At 42.1% G+C, this 19,946-nt stretch overlaps 2 protein-coding genes and 1 pseudogene across 3 annotated transcripts; 2 read left to right on the forward strand and 1 right to left on the reverse strand.

Annotated features, from left to right (window-relative positions):
• Nucleotides 1-6,160: 6,160 nt before the first annotated feature.
• On the forward strand, nucleotides 6,161-12,933 carry LOC124659902 (ubiquitin-conjugating enzyme E2 2-like). 2 transcript variants are annotated; one of them, XM_047197714.1, is made up of 6 exons: nucleotides 6,161-6,261; nucleotides 8,199-8,342; nucleotides 8,461-8,486; nucleotides 10,228-10,317; nucleotides 11,252-11,340; nucleotides 12,555-12,933. In XM_047197714.1, the coding sequence occupies exons 2-6, from the start codon at nucleotides 8,218-8,220 to the stop codon at nucleotides 12,681-12,683; spliced, it is 459 nt and encodes a 152-aa protein (XP_047053670.1). In that variant the 5' UTR covers nucleotides 6,161-6,261; nucleotides 8,199-8,217; the 3' UTR covers nucleotides 12,684-12,933. The 2 variants fall into 2 exon arrangements, with proteins under 2 accessions (XP_047053670.1, XP_047053671.1); XM_047197715.1 differs by lacking the exon at nucleotides 6,161-6,261 and adding an exon at nucleotides 7,750-7,879.
• A 449-nt stretch (nucleotides 12,934-13,382) lies between these two features.
• On the forward strand, nucleotides 13,383-14,328 carry LOC124661112 (annotated as a pseudogene).
• Nucleotides 14,329-14,370: 42 nt separating this feature from the next.
• LOC124661111 (phosducin-like protein 3) lies at nucleotides 14,371-16,804 on the reverse strand. Its single transcript, XM_047198967.1, has 4 exons — nucleotides 16,516-16,804; nucleotides 16,134-16,277; nucleotides 15,258-15,466; nucleotides 14,371-14,731 (listed from the first exon to the last, which is right to left on the reverse strand). Exons 1-4 carry the CDS (start codon nucleotides 16,755-16,757, stop codon nucleotides 14,571-14,573), a joined length of 756 nt encoding a protein of 251 aa, XP_047054923.1. The 5' UTR covers nucleotides 16,758-16,804; the 3' UTR covers nucleotides 14,371-14,570.
• Between the last annotated feature and the right edge of the window lie 3,142 nt (nucleotides 16,805-19,946).

Below are 19,946 nucleotides of genomic sequence, written 5' to 3' on the forward strand. Positions count from 1 at the left end.
ACCAAAAATCCTATTTTCCCAGATGACGAAGGAAGCCAGAAGGGGGAGCCAGGTGGACCCAAGGTGGGCCCACACCATAGGGCGGCGCGGCCCATGGCCTGGCCGCGCCACCTGGTGGTGAGGAGGCCCCACAGCCTCTTTCGCCTCCTTTTCTTCGCGAAATCCTTCGTCCCGAAGACCTAAGCCACAGAGGGTACCTCGCAAAGAGTTACAGCCGCCTCTGCGGGGCGGAGAACACCAGAGAGAAAAGAGCTCTCCGGCGACTGAGATCCACCGGGGAAATTCCCTCCCGGAGGGGGAAATCGACGCCATCGTCACCGTCATCGAGCTGGACATCATCTCCATCACCATCATCATCATCTTCATCATCATCACCGCCATCTCCACCGCTGCACATCGTCACCGCTGTAGCAATTTGGGTTTGATCTTGATTGTTTGATAGGGGAAACTCTCCCGGTGTTGATTTCTACTTGTTATTAATGCTATTGAGTGAAACCATTGAACCAAGGTTTATGTTCAGATTGTTATTCATCATCATATCACCTCTGATCATGTTCCATATGATGTCTCGTGAGTAGTTCGTTTAGTTCTTGAGGACATGGGTGAAGTCTAAATGTTAGTAGTGAACCATGGTTGAGTAATATTCAATGTTATGATATTTAAGTTGTGGTGTTATTCTTCTAGTGGTGTCATGTGAACGTCGACTACATGACACTTCACCTTTATGGGCCTAGGGGAATGCATCTTGTACTCGTTTGCCAATTGCGGGGTTGCCGGAGTGACAGAAACCTGAGCCCCCGTTGGTATATCGATGCAGGAGGGATAGCAGGATCTTAGAGTTTAAGGCTGTGGTTAGATTTTTCTTAATTACTTTCTTGTAGTTGCGGATGCTTGCAAGGGGTATAATCACAAGTATGTATTAGTCCTAGGAAGGGCGGTACATTAGTATAGGTTCACCCACACAACACTTATCAAAACAATGAAGATTAATTAGCCGTATGTAGCGAAAGCACTAGACTAAAATCCCGTGTGTCCTCGGGAACGTTTGGTCATTATAAGTAAACAAACCGGCTTGTCCTTTGTGCTAAAAAGGATTGGGCCACTCGCTGCAATTGTTACTCTCGGACTTTACTTACTCGTACTTTATTCATCTGTTACATCAAAACCGCCTGAATACTTGTCTGTGAGCATTTACAGTGAATCCTTCATCGAAACTGCTTGTCAACACCTTCTGCTCCTCGTTGGGATCGACATTCTTACTTATCGAAGATACTACGATACACCCCCTATACTTGTGGGTCATCATGTGCATGCTCATGGTGTTCTACAACTGGTACTGTAATTATGCTCATTTATGTGCTGCTGCTGATGCTGTGATGCTCATGTATGTGTTGTTGTTGTTGCTGTGATGCTCATTGCCTTGCCATGCTGCTCTAGCTGCTGCTGTTCTACTGTCTAATCCTATTTATCTAGATGTGATGTCCCTGGCTAATTGATGTGAGCAATTCTTGCTTGTGCAAGTGCCAGTGATGCATGCCATGCTTTGTTGTGCCATCCTTGTGTTGCCTAATGCAGTTGTACATCATTTCTCCTTTGATGTGCTTCTGGATACAATTATAAAAGATGATTTATATGTTGTATTATCATCTGCTGTTACTGTGTTTGTGGGCTTGGATGATCATATGCTCATCAAATGCTTATTGTATTCATATACACTTGTTTTATATGATGTTGTTGCCTATATCTGAAGCTCCTCACCAAGTGTTGGTGGTTCCTGTTGCTTGTAAGAACATTTCTGTTGGCTTGGTGATCTATCTGATGCCTCTGGTATCATCTGTGTAGGCTACTATTGATGCTTGTGCTTGTCAGTGAAGTTTTGCTTCCTATTTTTTGATAAAAGGGATGAACTGCATGATGTAGTGGTGATTTCCTATGTATCTTTGCAAGCTTTGGATGGAAACCAACCATGGTTGGCACCTCCCCTTGCCATTGAACTCCATGGAGTGATGATATTTCTATTTGGCTTGCTTGTGTGTGTGGCTAGGCAGTTGTTGTGACCCTAGCAGTGAATTTCTGCTAGCCATGGTTGCTCCCGCCACTTGGATGCTTTCTGTGCAATGATACTGGTGATCAATCATTTAATTCCAGTACACTTGATGTAGAAAACTATATAGACATATAAATGTCTATCCTTCTGATGGTTTAGCTAGGCTTGTGTTGCTAGGTGATTCTGGTTAGGCTTTGTAGTGAATTAAGTCTTAATTGAATCTGCTTGGTTATGTTGTTGTGATGATTCATTTGGGCATACCCATGGTTCTCCGTGGCTTGTGTCTCTGGTCTTTCCATCTTAGCCAGCATCACATGGTCTAGGACCAAGTGATGATCAACTAGGGTAATCTTACCCTATGGCTTGGTGTGTTGCGCATATGCTTTGCAAGTATGAGCAAAACCAATTGTTTGCTCATGGATTTGTGGTATACCTCACTCCAGCTCCTAGATAGTTGTTGCTGTAGAGGTTTTGCTTCTTCTGTTGTGATGCTGGTGATGTGCTTGTCCTTCTCCTCCCTAGCTTGTGATATGCTGTGAGATTACTTCTCCATTTCTGCTCAACAGTGGTATGTTCTTGGTGGAATAGGCACTGGATGGTCTAGCTATTTGTTGTTCTTGCTGTTCTTCACCTTCTGGTGCTTGTGTCGATGAACATTAGGGTTTGGAAGCTGAAAATCTTTTATACCCCTCTGTGCTCTGTTCCTTGGTCGACAGCAAGGCCATGCATTTTGGTGACTAGCCAAAATGGTTGTGTGTTGGTGGCCATGCACCGCTCCTTGTGAGCTGTGTGCTTGCTTTGGCTTGGGACTTATTCCCTGGCTTGGATCAACTCGGCTGCTGCAAGCTTATCTTCCTATTTTTGCATTTTTACTAATAGCCAAGTGGCTTTGCCACTTGGTTTAATGTGGTGTTTTTGTGTTTCTTTGTTTGCAGGTTTTGGAGAAGATCAAATCATCAAGAGATTCATCATGATCAAGATGATGAACAGTAGTTAGGGTTTTAGTCATAGATACTTATATTTTTCTCTTTTTCATTTCTTTTCCTTTTATTTGATTTGTTGTAATATTAATAAGAATATTGTAATTGACAATGTAATATGTGTGTTAATTAATAAACCTCAAGGTTTATCTAAATTGAGCTTTCTATTATATATTTATCTTTATCCTTTATTGTTATTTGTATTACTCAATATTATGATTATATGATGTTTAATTCTATTTGAATTGTTTGAGTTTGAATTTGAATTTAAACTCAATTCCTTTTCATGTTTAATTTTCACAAGTTTATAAACAACTCCTATGCAACCTAAATGCAAAGAGGTCATGTCGAAGTTTATCGCACTCTCGAAACCTTAAACCCTAAGTGGTGTCGAGAGATAAACTTGATCCCTCTTCGATGTATTATGTAATTAAGCGCGAAATTTCCCCAGATTTTATGATGCAATGCATATACCTTCCTAAATCTACCCCGCAATTGTCTGAAATCCTGAGATGTTACAGCGGATTACCATGTGCCGAGCGGAAAAAACTCTGCCTATGCACTCTCTCAGATGTAGTTATTTCTAGTGATTTTTTTTTGCCAACCTAGCGTGAGCTCGGTGATTATACGTGTGTCTCAGTGTTTATAACCGCCATGGCCCATGTCCCGTGTCGCTCACTGCTATGCATGCCTATGTGGATGAAAACCACCATTTCTTGATGGTAGGACGAGAACAGCCAAAAAACTATTTTAGGATGACACGGCCCAATAAAAAGTAAGCTAATCATTTACAATATGGTTGTGCCTCCATTACAGCGTCAAATATAAAGTCATATCCAATTATATTTTTTAACTAATAATATTTATTATTTAATAAAAAACAAACTGTGACAACACAACCACAACACGCTGTCAGCCGATAGTGGTGGTGGAAGATAAGCATGTCACTTGCAACAACGAAGACACTAGCCATTGTGAAAAATAGGAACGACACCAGATTAACTAAAATAGTTGAATTTTAAAAACAATCCGTAGCAACTCACGAGCTTTTGTGCTAATCTTGATAAAGATTGGACCTTCAAAAGTAAAGGATCAAAGACACATAAAATTAAATTGAGACTCAAGCTTCTAGATCGTTCAACCAACCATCAAACACTCTGCATAAACCAATGAAGTAAGGAAGTAAAAAATTAGGATGACCTCAATTAGTTTCTGGAGAGCTGGTATTCTGTTCGGCCGCGGTTAGTCCCACCCTGTGTGCTATCAAAAGATGGAGTTTGTCATGTCAATCTCAAATATCACGGAATAGTTGAGATGGGATGTTGGGGGCACGCTCTATATTATCAGCCAATGAAGAACTTAGTGCATGTCATAGGACGGGGCCATTGCCCCCCCCTCCACACACACATGCATTGTGGGAATGATACAAACATAATGGGGCTCATGAACTAACTGAAAATTGTTTTAATTAAAATACCTCTTGTAATAGGATCAATGAACCTCCTAAATTTATTTTACAAGCGCATAATATTTGCGTGAAATTAATAAAGCTAGCCTAAACGGGCTTGTGAAAAAGGGCTTATTTTTCTAAGCATTTTTCTAAACAATTTGAACAGTAGGTGCACTTTACATGAGTGTCATTGTAATCTAGTAACATAAGTGGTGTGGCACATATATGATAGTCAAGCGACACTTTGAGCACCAAAATGATGAAGATTTACTCTTATCCTAGTCCAACTGTTCCACCTGCATATATTTCCCATAACGTATAGAAACTACAACAACGCATGCATTGACCATCATGTCTCAAACGATTATAGTGTATAGAGAGGAAATATGAAACACAAACACATGTTTTTATTTTGAATTGTTGTTTTATTTATAGTGGACCACAACACATGTGCTAAAACATCTTCAAAGTTCTAGGTTTGCTTTATTCCGGAACTTTCGAGAATCTTTTGACTATCTTATTTTTGAAAAAATAAAACATTATGCTAAGTCAATCTAGGTTTTTACCTAACCCTAGACTCTATTGCAAAGGTGCATCGACTACACCTCCATTTAGTAGCGGACCTAGAATTTTTTCTAAGCCTAGGCAAACATGGTTAAGATGCATTTTTAGACAAAATCACCATAAAAATGAGCTAACTCAAACTATTGCATCCCCGTGAGCCATGGCGGCTGCCTGGGCTGGAGGGGCCTTGGGTCCGCCCTATCTCCGTTACTGCGTCATGTGCATAAGCAAAGATCAAAAATAGCTTGAAAATTGTGAGGAGACGTGAAGTAAGAGACAAAAGATAAACTCAATTACCCAACACATGTTCTCGTTGAAATAACAACTTAACACACTTTAGAACACGTGAACCCCTTGAGGACATTATGACGTTTAGGGTAAAATAAACTGACTACTAAGATACTCGAACATGCTAGAGCAGAACTCGATTAACAAAGGTCTTACCATGATCAAACCATCACTCGTCAACGCCATCGCTGCCATGCAAAGCCGCCACACGGAACACTTGCATCGCCGGTTGGTCACCTGCCAACCACGATGTCGTGCAAGTCCACTTCCGAGAATTAATTAGCTTATAAAGCATACATTTAATTTTATATCGGAAAATATACTCATGGTACACTATTTTTTTTTGTACATATATCTTAATATACTCCGTACCACTGATCTTTTTTTTGCGGGAATGCTCCGTATCAGTGATCAAAGGTAAAATTTGAAGACTTGTACGTGTCCAATATGATATCTAGGAGAGGACCTGTGAGGTTTTCGTTGTGATGATTACCTCAAAACATGTGGTTTGGTTACATGGTCACCGTTACTCCCTTCATCCCACCAAAAATATCTTAACTTAATTAAAATTTGGATAGATACATTTAAATTTTAACAAAGTTGAAACAATTTTGGTGGAACGGAGAGTATGTTATTTTGGCTAGTATCTGCTCCAAATTGTTCGTCAAAAATAATTGTGTAATATGCCCCTCACAAGAATATTTGGATCACTTTCACCTTGCGTGTGTGAATCAATCAGTGGTGTGGTGGTGTGTGTGTCATCGCTGACTTTCCTCGACTCTCCTCCTGTCCAACCCTTTCCACCCTCTACATAGCGCCTCCTTCCATCCTCGACCCTTCCTCCCATCGCTTGACCTAACGCCGTCCATCCCGTCGTCTCCATGCTGCTCTAGGCGAAGGAGCCCACGCCCCCGCCGGCGGCCGCATCTCAGGTGATCGAGAAACACAACATCGTCTTCCTCATGGGATCGTGAAAGACCACCGCGTGCCTCCCATAGGTGGTGCGATCTGCCAGCGATGGTGTTGCAAATGCTCACCGATAGTGTTACCAACCGTTTGTGTCGGTGCTGCAAGAAGCAAGTGATGGTGCTGCTAGCCGGAGTAGGTATGTTTTCGGTGGTGCATCGGCAAGTAGTTAACGATGCTACAATAGTATATTTTTTTTGCTTCAACTGTTCTACTGTTTTGCTACTTTAGTACAAGATTATTGCTAAAAGGTCTCACATCGGGAAAAAGATTTCAATTATAAAATGTCTCCTCTTTAGCGCTTAATGTTGGTGTCATCTATTGTCAGCATGCAAGGATTATCGAAAAGTTGGAGAAGGGGGGCCGAGAGGGGTGGGGTTGCGAAGTGGGACATAAAAATGTGGAATGATGACCATTTAGGAGCAGAGAGATGGGATGGAACGAGAAAGATGTGATCCTAAAGCAATGTGCAATATCAGAGCCTACCCCTAAATATTCATTTCGGTTCAGTAGTTTGCATGTTTGGAACCAATAAATATGGTTTGGGAATGGTTTATCACATGTGAGTCGTTGTAGAGAGGCATGAGAAACATCTTACATATGGTGATCTAGACTTGCACGATTCATTAAAGACTGCAACATTGAGCCTTTTATCATGTGTATCCTAAGAATGAGTTCCTCCATCTCAATTTTACGAGGAAAAGAGATTACAAGCTTATTGTAGATTCCTGCATGATGTTGGATCTTGTTATGAAGTCGGCGATATTGCCATCTCCGTCAGAATTGCTTATAGCATGGGAAAGAAGCTAACGTGAGAATTGCTTGCGAGCATATATGTATATGTGTATGTACCCAATCGAAAGGTATACTTCCTTTTTGACTTCTCGCTATATCTTGGCTTTGTCAAAGCCGTGTACAATGGAAGTAGATGTGCTTTGTGGTGAAAAGTAAATTTATACTTTGTTCAACGCTTTATTGTTCTATGGCAAACGCACGAACATTCAACTAGTCTACATAATGAAAAGGCATTGACCGGCATGGTGTGCCAATTCATCCCACCAAGTCACTTTTAAGTTTAGGTTTTCACCAGAAATTAATTAACTTATAAATCATATGTTTAGTTTTGTACCAAAAAAAATATACGCATGGTACAATATTTTCCTTTTCTTGTACATATTTATAAATTTTGAAGACTTGGACGTGTCCAATACGATATCTAGGAGGGAGACCTTTGTGGTTTTCGTTGTGATGATTACCTCAAAACATGTGGTTTGGTTATGTGGTCACTATTATAATTTTGGCAAGTGTATCTGCTCCGAATAGTTCGTCAAAAAATAATTTTGTGTAGATGCCCCTCACAAGAATATTTGGATCACTTTCACCTTGCGTGTGTGAATCATCAATCAGTGGTGGTGTCTGACTTTCCTCGACTCTCCTCCTGTCCAACCCTTTCCGCCCTCTACATAGCGCCTCCTTCCATCCTCCCATCACCTGCAGCCCGCCTGACCTAACGCCGTCCATCCCGTCGTCTCCATGCTGCTCTAGGAGGAGGAGCCCACGCCCCCGCCGGCGGCCGCATCTCAGGTGACCACCGCCCCCTCCCAGATCGCTCCACTCCTAGCCACCTTCGCTCCCCCGATCCGGTTCGTCGCGGGTGGGGGGAATTCTAGGCTAAAATCCTCCGATGCGATCGCGACGGTTGCTCCGCCGTCAAATCAGCCTGCCGATGCGAGCGCGACGGCCAGTTGCCTCCTTCCGAGCGAGGATTCGGACCGAATTTCGTTTCCCGTTGTTTTGCCGTCCGATGTTCGCGAATTCGGCGTGATGTACTCCTATATGGGTCGTAGATTTCGTGTCTGCGTGTGTGCTCACATGGCATGGCATGGCGGCTTGGTTTGCGCAGGGATACTCGGAGGAGGAGGATGACGACTCCGTCGAGGAAGAGGCTGATGAGGGACTTCAAGCGGCTGATGCAGGACCCTCCCGCGGGCATAAGCGGCGCGCCGCAGGACAACAACATCATGCTGTGGAATGCTGTGATTTTTGGGTATGGATTGTGATGAGGCTATAGGCTACTACATGATTGTGCATCTCCTTCTTTTCCATTTTAGGTTATCATGTGCTCATGCCTTGCATGCTTATGATTTCCTTGTGTTTATTTGCAGCCCTGATGATAGTCCATGGGACGGAGGTTAGTTGAGCTACTAAGTGTATTTGCTAGCTATGTCAATAGCGCTGTATAATCTATTTCCTGTGCCTCCTCGGTTTAGTTTGGTTGTCTAATCTGGCTGTTCTTGAACGGATGAAATTGTAGTTTCTACCTGTGCTTGAGGTCCTGTATCTGAACATGTTTGTTCATGTACGTATGCTTCTGCCGTGGATAATGGCAGATTAAAGCCAAAACATACTAATATGATCAAGTGATATGCAACAACATAATCTACTAGTAACACATTGATAGTTGGCTAGAGATGGCCATTATGTCAACTTGTCATCTCACTGTGGAATATCTCACACTAGCAAACACAATGAGTAAAACAAAAATCAGAATCAACATGGACAGGGGAAATAGCCCTCAGGTCATATGCAAATATGTGAAAGTAAGTATCTGCTGATATCAATGGTATAAAACCACAATCAGTAATAGAATAACTTAGCATCATTATTAATGCTGATTTCAATACCAGGCTTTTAAATCACAGTTTTCGCGCCAAGGGCATCGTTATTAATTTTGGTTTTTATTGGCAAGTTTTTAAATCACAGTTTTCGCGGCAAGGGCATCGTTATTTATGTTGATTTCAATAGCAGGTTTTTAAATCACAGTTTTCGCGCCAAGGGCATCACAATGAATGTTGATCTCAGTGAGCAAGTTTTTAAATCACAGTTTCCGCGCCAAGGGCATCACAATGAATGTTGATCTCAGTGCGCAAGTTTTTAAATCACAGTTTTCGCGCCAAGGGCATCATTATCTATGTTGATTTTAACAGCAGGTTTTTAAATCACAATTTTCGCGCCAAGGCATCACTATAAATGTTGATCTCAGCTAGCAAGTTTTTAGATCACAGTTTTCGCGCCAAGGGCATCATTATAAATGTTGATCTCAATAGCAAGATTTTAAATCACAGTTTTCGCGCCAACATCCCAGCTAAGCTATTCATAGCTACCGCAGAAGCTAAAGATAGTAAATATGATTACAACATTGGTCGTATAAGGCAGTGTTGAATATAAAATAATACAAATGACTGTAACCAGAACACAGTTTTCTTCCCAATAAGTAGTAAGTACTTGATCACTTAGACAGACAGTTGTCGGAGTGTTGAAAGGAGAAAATGAGTATTTTGATATATTTCTAAAACTTAAGCTTATAATTGATGCATTTAAGCTTTTCTGTGAAGTTGAATTTCAATTTAGCATGCTTTTTTGGGTGAAAGGTACCTACATAGAATAGTTGAGCAGGGCTAGCTTTAAGCACTTGTTCCACTGAAAACGGAAGGACTGAATAAAGCATGGGTCAATCTAACAAATTCATTCCTATTCCTGTATAAGAACAACCATGCGTATTGAGGGTTTGAAATGCCGCTGTAATCCGACACGCTCTCGGAAACCGCATAAGAACGCAAAGAGAAATAGCGGGGATTGTCGCCACTTTAATGGAACATTGGCATGTCGCTTAGTGACTAGGGTCCAAAAAAACTATAGCGCAGCTATCACTATTCACTAGCTATTTGGAACCTTCCTCAAATAGTCTAGGAAAACACTAAATATGAGAATGAGTCTAGGTCAGCTTCGGTGAATTAACTAGGCACTAGCATCGCCTGTGCTACTCTTTATATGGCTTGTAGGTTGCTTATAGTATCCTTGTGTTTGTAGTTCTGATGGCATAGGTTGGTTTATAGCTTTCCATTCAATGCTGAATTATGTCCCATTGTCAGGTACGTTTAAGCTGACTCTCCAGTTCAATGAAGAATATCCTAATAAGCCACCGACAGTTCGGTTTATTTCTCGGATGTTTCATCCTAACAGTAAGTTGTTTCACCTTATCTTTATTATACCTGGGTATGCAGGAAATAATGATGTTAGATTGATCAGTCGATCACATGTTTTTTCACCAAAAGATTGATATGCTACATGCTACTGGGTGTACTTAATTTTGAAGCTACGTGTCTGCTTTAAAAAATGGAGCATAGTTGTTTTCTTCGCCCTTAGTTCTCTTGTCTCTTCTGGCTCAGAGACTTCTGATACATTAACTGATGCCCTGTGTATTTGTTAATTGTCACAAATGTGCACTTGTCAGTTATGCTGTGAAAGCTTGATAAATTCAATTTTATGCTGTGGGGATTACCTCAAGCACCCCAGTGCACACGGTTTTCATCCTTCCTCCCCGCTCTCTCCTTTCCTAGGTCCTGCGAGTTGTCTCCTCTTCCCTGGCTCCTCTCCCCTTCCTCTCTGGCTGTAGTGGGGATAGGAGAGGTGGCCGTGGCTGCTCCCTGTAGATATAGGTTTAGCAAATATCTGGAGGTGGTCGTGAGCAGCATGTGGATGTAACCTGCTCCTTCCCCAGGTGATCGTCCATGGTGGCCAACGGTTGCTGGTCAGTGTCTCTGACGAGGTCACTGGTGCTGGAGGACTCAATTTGCTTTGTATGTTTAGCATGTGTGGTTCTTTTTGCAAAAAAAGACATGGTTGTAATTTCAACTTTCTCTAGGATCCTTTGTGTAGTGTTGTATAAATTTTGTTAAAATGTGCCAACTTCTGGGACCTTCTGGTATCTCCTGTAGTTTATAAAAGGATTACCACCAGCAAGCATGCTGCAGACTTTACATCATATTTTGTTATGATATTGAACTGATGAAACTCCGTCTTTTTTCTACTCCTGCTAGGAAGCCAAAAATACAGGATACTGATCTTTAATCTCCACTTCAATTTGTCATCCTAATATTTTCTTATGCCGTGCAGTTTATGCTGATGGAAGCATATGCTTAGATATCCTACAGAATCAGTGGAGCCCAATATATGATGTAGCTGCTATACTTACATCCATCCAGGTACAAGAAATCTTCATTTTTTGTCTTAGCAGCCCAGCTTATCTATACACCAACATTTTGCAATGCCAGCTTGTTCCTTTATTACAAGAGCGTATAATATTATGAAACTCATAACATGCTTGAAGTTTGTAATCTATTTATGTTGTTAGGAGGTGGTGTTTTGGCTCATAGGTGCATATGATCCTATATTATTAAAATGCATAAAAAAAGTTCGAAAATATATAAAAAATCGAATTAAAATTTCACGTGTACATTCAAACATTCTATGTTCGCGCACAAGTTTTCGGGAAAAGGAACATTTTATGTGGTATGTGTAAAAGAGACAAAAACATGTTCCGTAAATAATCATGTTGAAACATCAAAATTTGTCTTTTTTACAGGGGACACAAGAAATGTTCCTTGTCGAAAACTTGTGAACTGACATAGAGTGTCTAGATGTACATGCTAAAATATATTTGAGATTTTTGTGAAGTTTTAAAATGTGTTTTCACACAGCGGGTTCATATGCACCCGCGAGCTGAGTTGAATTTCCCGTTTATGTTTTGACTTTGGCATATTTAGGTGTATTTTCAATGTACGAAACACATTCATTAATTAGAAGTTCTTTGCTGTGGTTGAATGTAAGTAGTCCAACAACTCTGAGACGTTCTATCAAGTCGTGAGCGGCAGAGACAACTAAGCACTAATTGTTTGAGCATGTAGGGATCAATCAAATTAGTCCATCTTTAGGGAAATTACCCTCCCAAAAAAGCCCTTCATTTTCAGGGAAGTTGAATTAGCCAATCCACTATTAGTATCTGTTTCTGTTTCTGAATCTTGAACTTTTACCTAAGTTACCCATTGTCTAGGTGACTCCCGAGTGCCAAAAACAGACAAAATTGTACTTGTAGACATCCAATTCAGAACTCCACAGGGCAAAATTTCCAATTGCATGTTCTCTGCTAGAAAGAACATTGTATATGCTATTCAACATAATGAAGGTCCCAAAACATCCTGTTTTACTAATTTCTGTACCAGGTGTGCTCACTCAAGTTATTACTGAATTTAGTATTGGAAAAAACAAGAAAGAATATTGGTTGCAGCAAATATCTCTTTCTAGCCTATGCAAAATTTCGAAATGTGTGAGATATTACATGGAAACCCTGTCGTCTTTCCAATAAGAGATGACTTGAGCCAACGCACTGAACTAACGTGAGCTTTGTTGCCCTTTGCAGTCGCTGCTGTGCGATCCAAACCCGAATTCACCTGCAAACTCAGAAGCTGCCCGCATGTTCAGCGAGAACAAGCGAGAGTACAACCGCAAAGTTCGGGAGATCGTTGAGCAGAGCTGGACGGCAGACTAATGGATCGAGCTCACCAATGCCCCCTCATGCGGTTCTGTGCCAAAATGTTTGTAACTAAAATGTGGCTGTACTCCGCCGGTATCGCCTGAAACAGCAACTTGCTATGTTGCATGATTTGGTTGAACCGTTGGAGATAGCTGTGTCGTGGCTTCTATACTGTATGCCTATATTGGCTGGATCTGGAACACAAACATTTTGTTACAATCTTGTGTAAGTTGTAATGCTGTATCATATAATATCGCATTGATTCTGACTTGGGGTGCAATTATCTTCGATCATAGTACTAGCGCAAATATTTCTGGATCTTATTAGCTACCTGCACTAATTGCCAGTCATGATAGCGTGTTATCTTTAAGGGTTTGTCTATGTCTTAATCGACTGATATCTTTAAGGGTTTGTGGTCTATGTCTTAATCAACTGGGATATTTTTGAGTCAGACACCTTAGAAAAGTGTAACTCAATCCTCTTGCACTTTGCTACAAAGTGAGACTGAAACACATTTTGTGATTTAAGAAAAGCTAAATTGAGACATAGCAAATCCGATCATTATAGCTTTTATTCACAAAGTAAATTCAATTAGATTTGAAAAATAAACTCGTTTTTTTAGATCGAATTGGAAACTATACTGTTAGTGAGTGCTAGTCTTGAACTTTTGATACTTCCAGGTCCAGCTCCAGTTCAATACGCAGCGAAGTCAAGCTTGCCCCGAGGTTCCGAGCGAGACGCCAATGGCGGACGACGAAGCGGCCGTCGCGCCCACCGAGGAGTCGCTGACCACGCCGCTGCTGGAGCCAGCCGCGATCCCCCGTGACCCGTACGTGGAGGTGCGCCTGTACCGGCGGGGCGCCGGCCCGGCCAAGGTCTTCCGGTCAGGCCTGAAGGGCCCTCGCCGCGACCGCCTCGACGTGCGCGGCATCCAGGCCGACCACGGCCTCCGGGCGCTCTTCGCCTTCAAGCCGGAGGCCTCCCGCCGCTGCCTCCGGATCCGGCCGGACCCGGCCACCGGCCACTCCGCGCTGCCCTTCCGCGACGGCGCCGCCATCGTCCTCGACGGCGAGCCCAAGGTAAAGCGAGCTGCGAGCTGATCTCCCCTGTTTTACGTTTCGCACCCTGCAGCTCGTGGGTATCGCAGAATGGCATCACGGCTTTGGGTTCTCTTTCTCCTTGTGCAGACGTCGTGGACGAAGCCTGTGTCGATGATCGCCGCCGGTCTGCTCGTGACGGCGGTGATGGCGTCGGTGGCTTTGGACGGGGTGCCGGAGTGGCTGCGGTCGTCGACGGTGGCCAACGCCCTCTTCGCGCCCTGGATCCTCGCCAGCGTGGTCATCATCTTCGTTCGCATCAGGACGCGACCAAGGGCTCCACCATGAATGGAGCCGAGCTTGCTACTGTAATAGCTCTCCTCTGCACTGTCCTGATGCTCCGCCTTGAATGGAGCCGAGGTAGCTACTGTAATTGCTCTCGTTTGTACTGTCCAGATGCTCCTCTGCTTGTGTTCTCTCATTTCTCTTCAGAAATTGTGTGCCGTCGAGGCAAAACTCCAGGATGTGTTTTTTTCTGTATCGAAAGTAGCAACACTATGCAGTTTGTATCAGTATGAAAAATCATCTGAAAGAGTCAAAACTTTGCTATGGATTGACGATTCCATTTCATTGTAGTACTAGTTTGCAAGTTCCATAATCATCTCTGAGAACCAGAACACTAAAGATACATTATCACTGCGTATACCACAGCAGGTTACTAGAACCAAGTTTATACAAAACCTCGTAGAAAACAACATTCAGATTTTCACACACAGAGAACAAAATAACATCAGTAAGCTGAGACAACCATCGTCCCCGGAAGACAAGATATGATACCACAGAAAAACTAGCAGAAAGACTAAGGTTAGTCACTATCATCTTCGTCTTCCCGGGCTTCATGCTGGGCGACAACCTTCTCTATGAACTTCCTGCGAACGCCTTCCATGACATTGTTACGTGATGAATCGCCACCACCCTGCCCATCATTCAGTACTGGGTCTGAGTGGCAAAGCGCCAACGCAACAGCTGAAATAAATAGATTCAAAGTTCAGCACAACAAGATGGAAGCCACCAGTTTGTAACACTGAATAATTCTGGGATTGGTTGTTTGCTGAAGGAAGCCTTCCATCAGTTGAGTAATTCAAGCAAGCAAGACAAAATCATGTTATTTCTCAACAACAATACATATGCATAACTGTGAATTAGCGTGCCATTGTTAAAAGCACATTTATGTAAATAACCGGGACTGGATTTCGAGCACCATAGACATGCATGTCATATACTCATAGTGAAGTGCTTTCCTTTTAGTAGAAAAAATATTTCAGCCTAACATCAAATGTAATGGTCACTTTAAGGCCTTTATATCCTAATATATTCAGAACTGTAAATGGCATCCTGAGACTGGTCAATTGCAATATTAAAACAGCCACATGCTACTTACTAGTGCGAACTGATACTTTTATTGTCCAAGCAACATAATACATAATCATATAAACTTGAACTAATTCTTGGCAAATCAGACAATGAAAACTTATTTTTTGGTATAACTTACATTCAGGTGTGCATTTCTTTCCGCCGAACTTCTGAAGACCAACATAAGTTCCTTTGACAGCACTGTTGTTGTACACCAATATTGTGGGAACATTCCTATCCGGGTAGTTGGGAATGCAGTCGGTGGAGATAATTTTAACAAACTTGGTTTCTGCGTATTTTGTCGCCAATTCCTCCAGGCAAGTGTGAAGCAGCCCACATTCTGGTATGCTGCCATCAGATCCATAGAAGACTTAGGCAATGAACAACACAAATGTAAAAGAGAAACTCAGCGCACCAGATCAGATAGACCTGATTTCATTCGTCATTTCGGTAATACAACTCACAAGCACCTTAACATAAAAAAAACAGATAAAACAGAACACTACAGATGTCATAGAAGCTACACTATGTAGGCAGACAAGCATGTGAGAAAGGGCCGATGACCTATAATCCTACAGCTTCCAATAAACATGAGCAGAACTCAAAATACAACCAAAGTGCCATAGTTCATATCAGTTCCCAGGAAGAACTTAAGGTGGAGACCATGTCGTTCAGTAAATCCAAGAAGAGAAGAGGGGAAATATCACATTGTTGGATAGTTTGTTAAGCTATGCTTGTCTATCTGGTTTGAAATGGTAGATTCACAAATCTCATGTATGATCTATCCAAGGTCAGAGATTCTGCAACCCTATTTCATGACAGTAAAATCTCTAGCTACAACCAACAGCCATAACACCGATCTTCAAGCAACAGTAGATATGTTCCTACTTTTTTAATCAACAGAAGTAAATACAGAATGAAATTCTACATGCTATTATTCAGTTTAGATGGTGTTGGTGTAATTGCTTGACACATAAACATCAACATACTGCAAATAAGAAGGAATTCTCCTTACGCATCCTTGTAGAGGAAGACCACAACCCAGACATCCGGCGGAGCCTGCGACACCTCGCGCACGAAATCGGAGCCGGTGATGGGCTGTATCGTGCCGAACCTCGCGGTTTTCGCCGCCTCCCTGAGCTCCGCAAGCCTCATCCTCCTGCAAGTACACCAGAACAATAGACGAGTGGTCAGTTTTACCAAAACAGTTGGAATTGCAGCCATCATGCGGCACCCGAGTCCAGATCAAACAACAAGAAGAAGATCCGATTATTAAGAAAACTAGACGAATTGCCACATCCGACCATGTACATCGGACCAAATCAACCACGGAAAGCGCTGTAACATGCCGGAGGCCAGATCGAGGGCGGGCGAAAGAGGGATGGGGGCGGGCGCACCTGTACTGCTCGAGGAAGCGGTCGTCCTCCAGGTCGTCCTCGAGGTCCTCGAGCTCGTCGGCCTCGCGGTCGTCGAGCCATTCCTTGGACTTGGGCTGCTCGTCGGCGTCGGCCCTGGGCACGAACTCCGGCGGCTTGAAGGCGGGCGGCTTCTCGGGCAGGTTCCCGAGGCGGCGCTGGATGTCGTCCCACTGCGTGGTGGCCCCCTCCACGTCCTTGTACACGAAGTGGTAGTCCGCCATGGCCGCAAGGTCGGTCGAGCGAGATCGGGACGGGGAGAGAGGGGAGAAGAAGAGAGAAGAGCTTTGCCTGACAGGTGGACCCGCTCGCGGTGAGACGCGATCGAGCCTGGGGATCGGATCCGCGCGTCCCTGGCAGGCTGGGCCCGCTGGTCATTGGGAGCAAAGCGAGATTTTTTTTCCAAAGCGACCCCTCACTACGTCGATTTTCATTACCATGGAGATAACGAAAATGGCATACAACAGTTATGTTCAGAGAAACAAAACTAAAGGCAGAAAGAACAAAGGAGATGGATATCGACAAGTACACTGTCATGTCAAACAAGAATTATGCAGGGAGCTTCAACCTCTTTGGATGGATAAAAACTATTACCTCTGTCCATAAATAGATGTCTGAGATTTGTCTAAATCTGGATGTATCTAGACGCTTTTTAGTGTCTAGATACATCCAGATTTAGATAAACCTTAGGCATCTATTTATGGATGGAGGGATGGAACCAACGCGTTTTGCCGTACCGTCTTTTAGTACCGGTGTCTAATTTTTGTCGTGCGGCGGTTTCTCTATCGTCACATACATGAGTTTCTCACTGAGTTTTGTTTCTAGGTTCAACACGGTGGGTCCTGGAGCGTTTTGTACTCGGTCCGTGTCACAATATAATATATTATTATTACAACCTATATATAAGCACATTGGTTGTAATAACAACTTAAATTATTATGAGAAAAAAGGGAGCAGATAGTAGGAACAACTACCAAATGGAGCATTATAATTTTCCCTCAAATATCATGTTGTAAAAGCTACAACTGAAATATAAAGAAGAAAATATAGCATATTTATTTATTCACAAATAACATATGCCGCAATCACAATTCTAAAATAACTACAACATTTCACATTAATCTACAGTGCTAGCATTTGAAACATAATGCCCATTATGGGAGTGAGGATTTTGTGCTCCCGAGCTCCAGTGCTCCTGCCGTTTTAAAAAATTCAAAATTATGTTTTTTTTGAGTTTTAAAAAAATTGAAAAAATATCTGCAAGTAGGTCATGATTTATCACATAAACGTGCAAAATATCAAATTCAAATACTATGTAGACTGAGCTGTACAAAAATAACAAATTTCTAGATCTGTAGAAGTATGTTTTCAAATCCCCAAATTTTATCATATTTGTCATTTTTGTGGAGCCCGGAATACAAAGAAATTCTTGTCGAGATTTTACATGCCTATGGGAGACAACATTAGCTATGTACAGAAATAATTTCAGATTTTTTTAAAACCTAGAAAAGGTAGTTTTTATTTTTTTAATACGGCAAGAGCACTGGAGCTCGGGAGCAAATAGCGCTTTCCGCCATTCTTGCGTTTAATGCGAAAATCAACATTGCGCTTCAATGCGGGAGAGGGTGGAGGCTTGCCATGAAACATGATCATCAATTGAATTTACGACCTATATGTCTTATGGTAGTCTGCAACACGATGTAGGTATGAAGTGGGAAATAGAGCTCAATTTACTCTTAGGTCAACAATAAGGAAGTAATGGTATATGTTAACCCTGATCATGCCACAACTTCAACATACTAAAACGACAGATAAGAAATAATTTTTACCTTATGAGACTCTATGCAAGCGTTCACTAATATAAGACCGGCCACCGCGATAAATCGACAATTAGTATAATTACATGCTTCACAGGAGCGTTAGCAAATGCAATATGGATAATCAATGCAACAAAATTCAACGCAATAAAGTAAGCTGAATGCAAGAGAGATCTACTATCTAGCCGCTGACATTTGTCTGTATTCATTAACCAATCAACCAATTGCTAACCAAAAAAAATCTAAGGCTAAGAATACATGGCCAGTAAAGCAATGAAGAGATGAAGCGTGAACAAAAAACAAACACGTGTTATCCTATTGAATCAGTGGCGAACCGGAGAAGATGGTGACCGGGGGCATAGGGGCACTTCTCCAAATTTGCAAACTTTAGTTTAGGATTTCCTCTTTATGTAATCTTATTTTTCTTTTGAAGCTTGTAAATTATTGAATTATGATAATTGTAATAAGGTTTAAATTATCTTTCTATTTTGAATTATCAAATGTATTAACTTTTACATATTGTATTTCATATTATAGTTTGGAATTCAAATTCAATTCAATTTCTTGTTTGAGTTCATATTATTCATATTTGATTTGACAAATTTGTTCTCCCAAAAACAAATGAACTCACAAAGGTCAGTCAAAATTTGTCGCACTCACATCGAGGACTAACTCAATTCCACCGATGTAAGAGAAACCTCAATCCCTTTGATAGTTTTAAATAAACGCATGAAAATTCCCAGGATTGTCTATGCATTAATGCAATGTACAATCTGGTGTTCTTTTTTTCTTTCTTGTCTTTAAACCTGGGATATTACAATAATCAATGCAACAAAATTCATCACAATAAAGTAAGCTGAATGTAAGAGAGATCTACTGTCTAGCCGCTGACATTACCAATCAACCAATTGCTAACCAAAAAAATCTAAGGCTAAGAATACATGGCCAGTAAAGCAACAAAGAGATGAAGCATGAACAAAAAACAAGCAAGTGTTATCAATGGCGGACCCAGAGAAGATGCTAACTGGGGGGCACGTAATTTGGGGGGGGGGTGGGGGCTATGCCCCCGCTCAGCTCTATTCGGGTCCGCCCATGATGTTATTCATAAGAGTGTATTTAGCATATCACCAGCTAGCTGTACTTCCTAGGTGTGTTTTATGCACAAGAGTGTGCACAGAGCTTCTTTAGCGGATACCGCGAAACAGCCAAAAACGTAAAATTTACGGGTTTGATAAAAAAAACCGCTCCGAACAGATTGAGTATATGTTATATGTAAATGACGGTCCGACCCGCAAATTTTTTTGCAGCAAAACTCAAAAAAAATCCTCTCGCTCCATACTCTATACATGACCAAAGTTTTTTTGTTTTGACAGAATACATGACCAAAGCTAGCTTGAGTTTTCAGAGGGCAGGGAGGACAAAAGAGGACTTTCCGTGACCGGTGGAGTTCCTGGTGAACGCTATTGCACCTAGGGATCGGGTCCGCGTGCCCCTGGCAGACCGGGCCCGCTCGTCAGTCGCAGGCAAAGGCTCTCTCTCCCTATAGGGAGAGCGAGTTCCACCACTGCGCCGCGGCCGCGCGCTCCCATCGATCGA

The sequence above is a fragment of the Lolium rigidum genome, chromosome 6 (genome assembly GCF_022539505.1).
Source record: "Lolium rigidum isolate FL_2022 chromosome 6, APGP_CSIRO_Lrig_0.1, whole genome shotgun sequence".
Lineage (NCBI taxonomy): Eukaryota > Viridiplantae > Streptophyta > Magnoliopsida > Poales > Poaceae > Lolium > Lolium rigidum.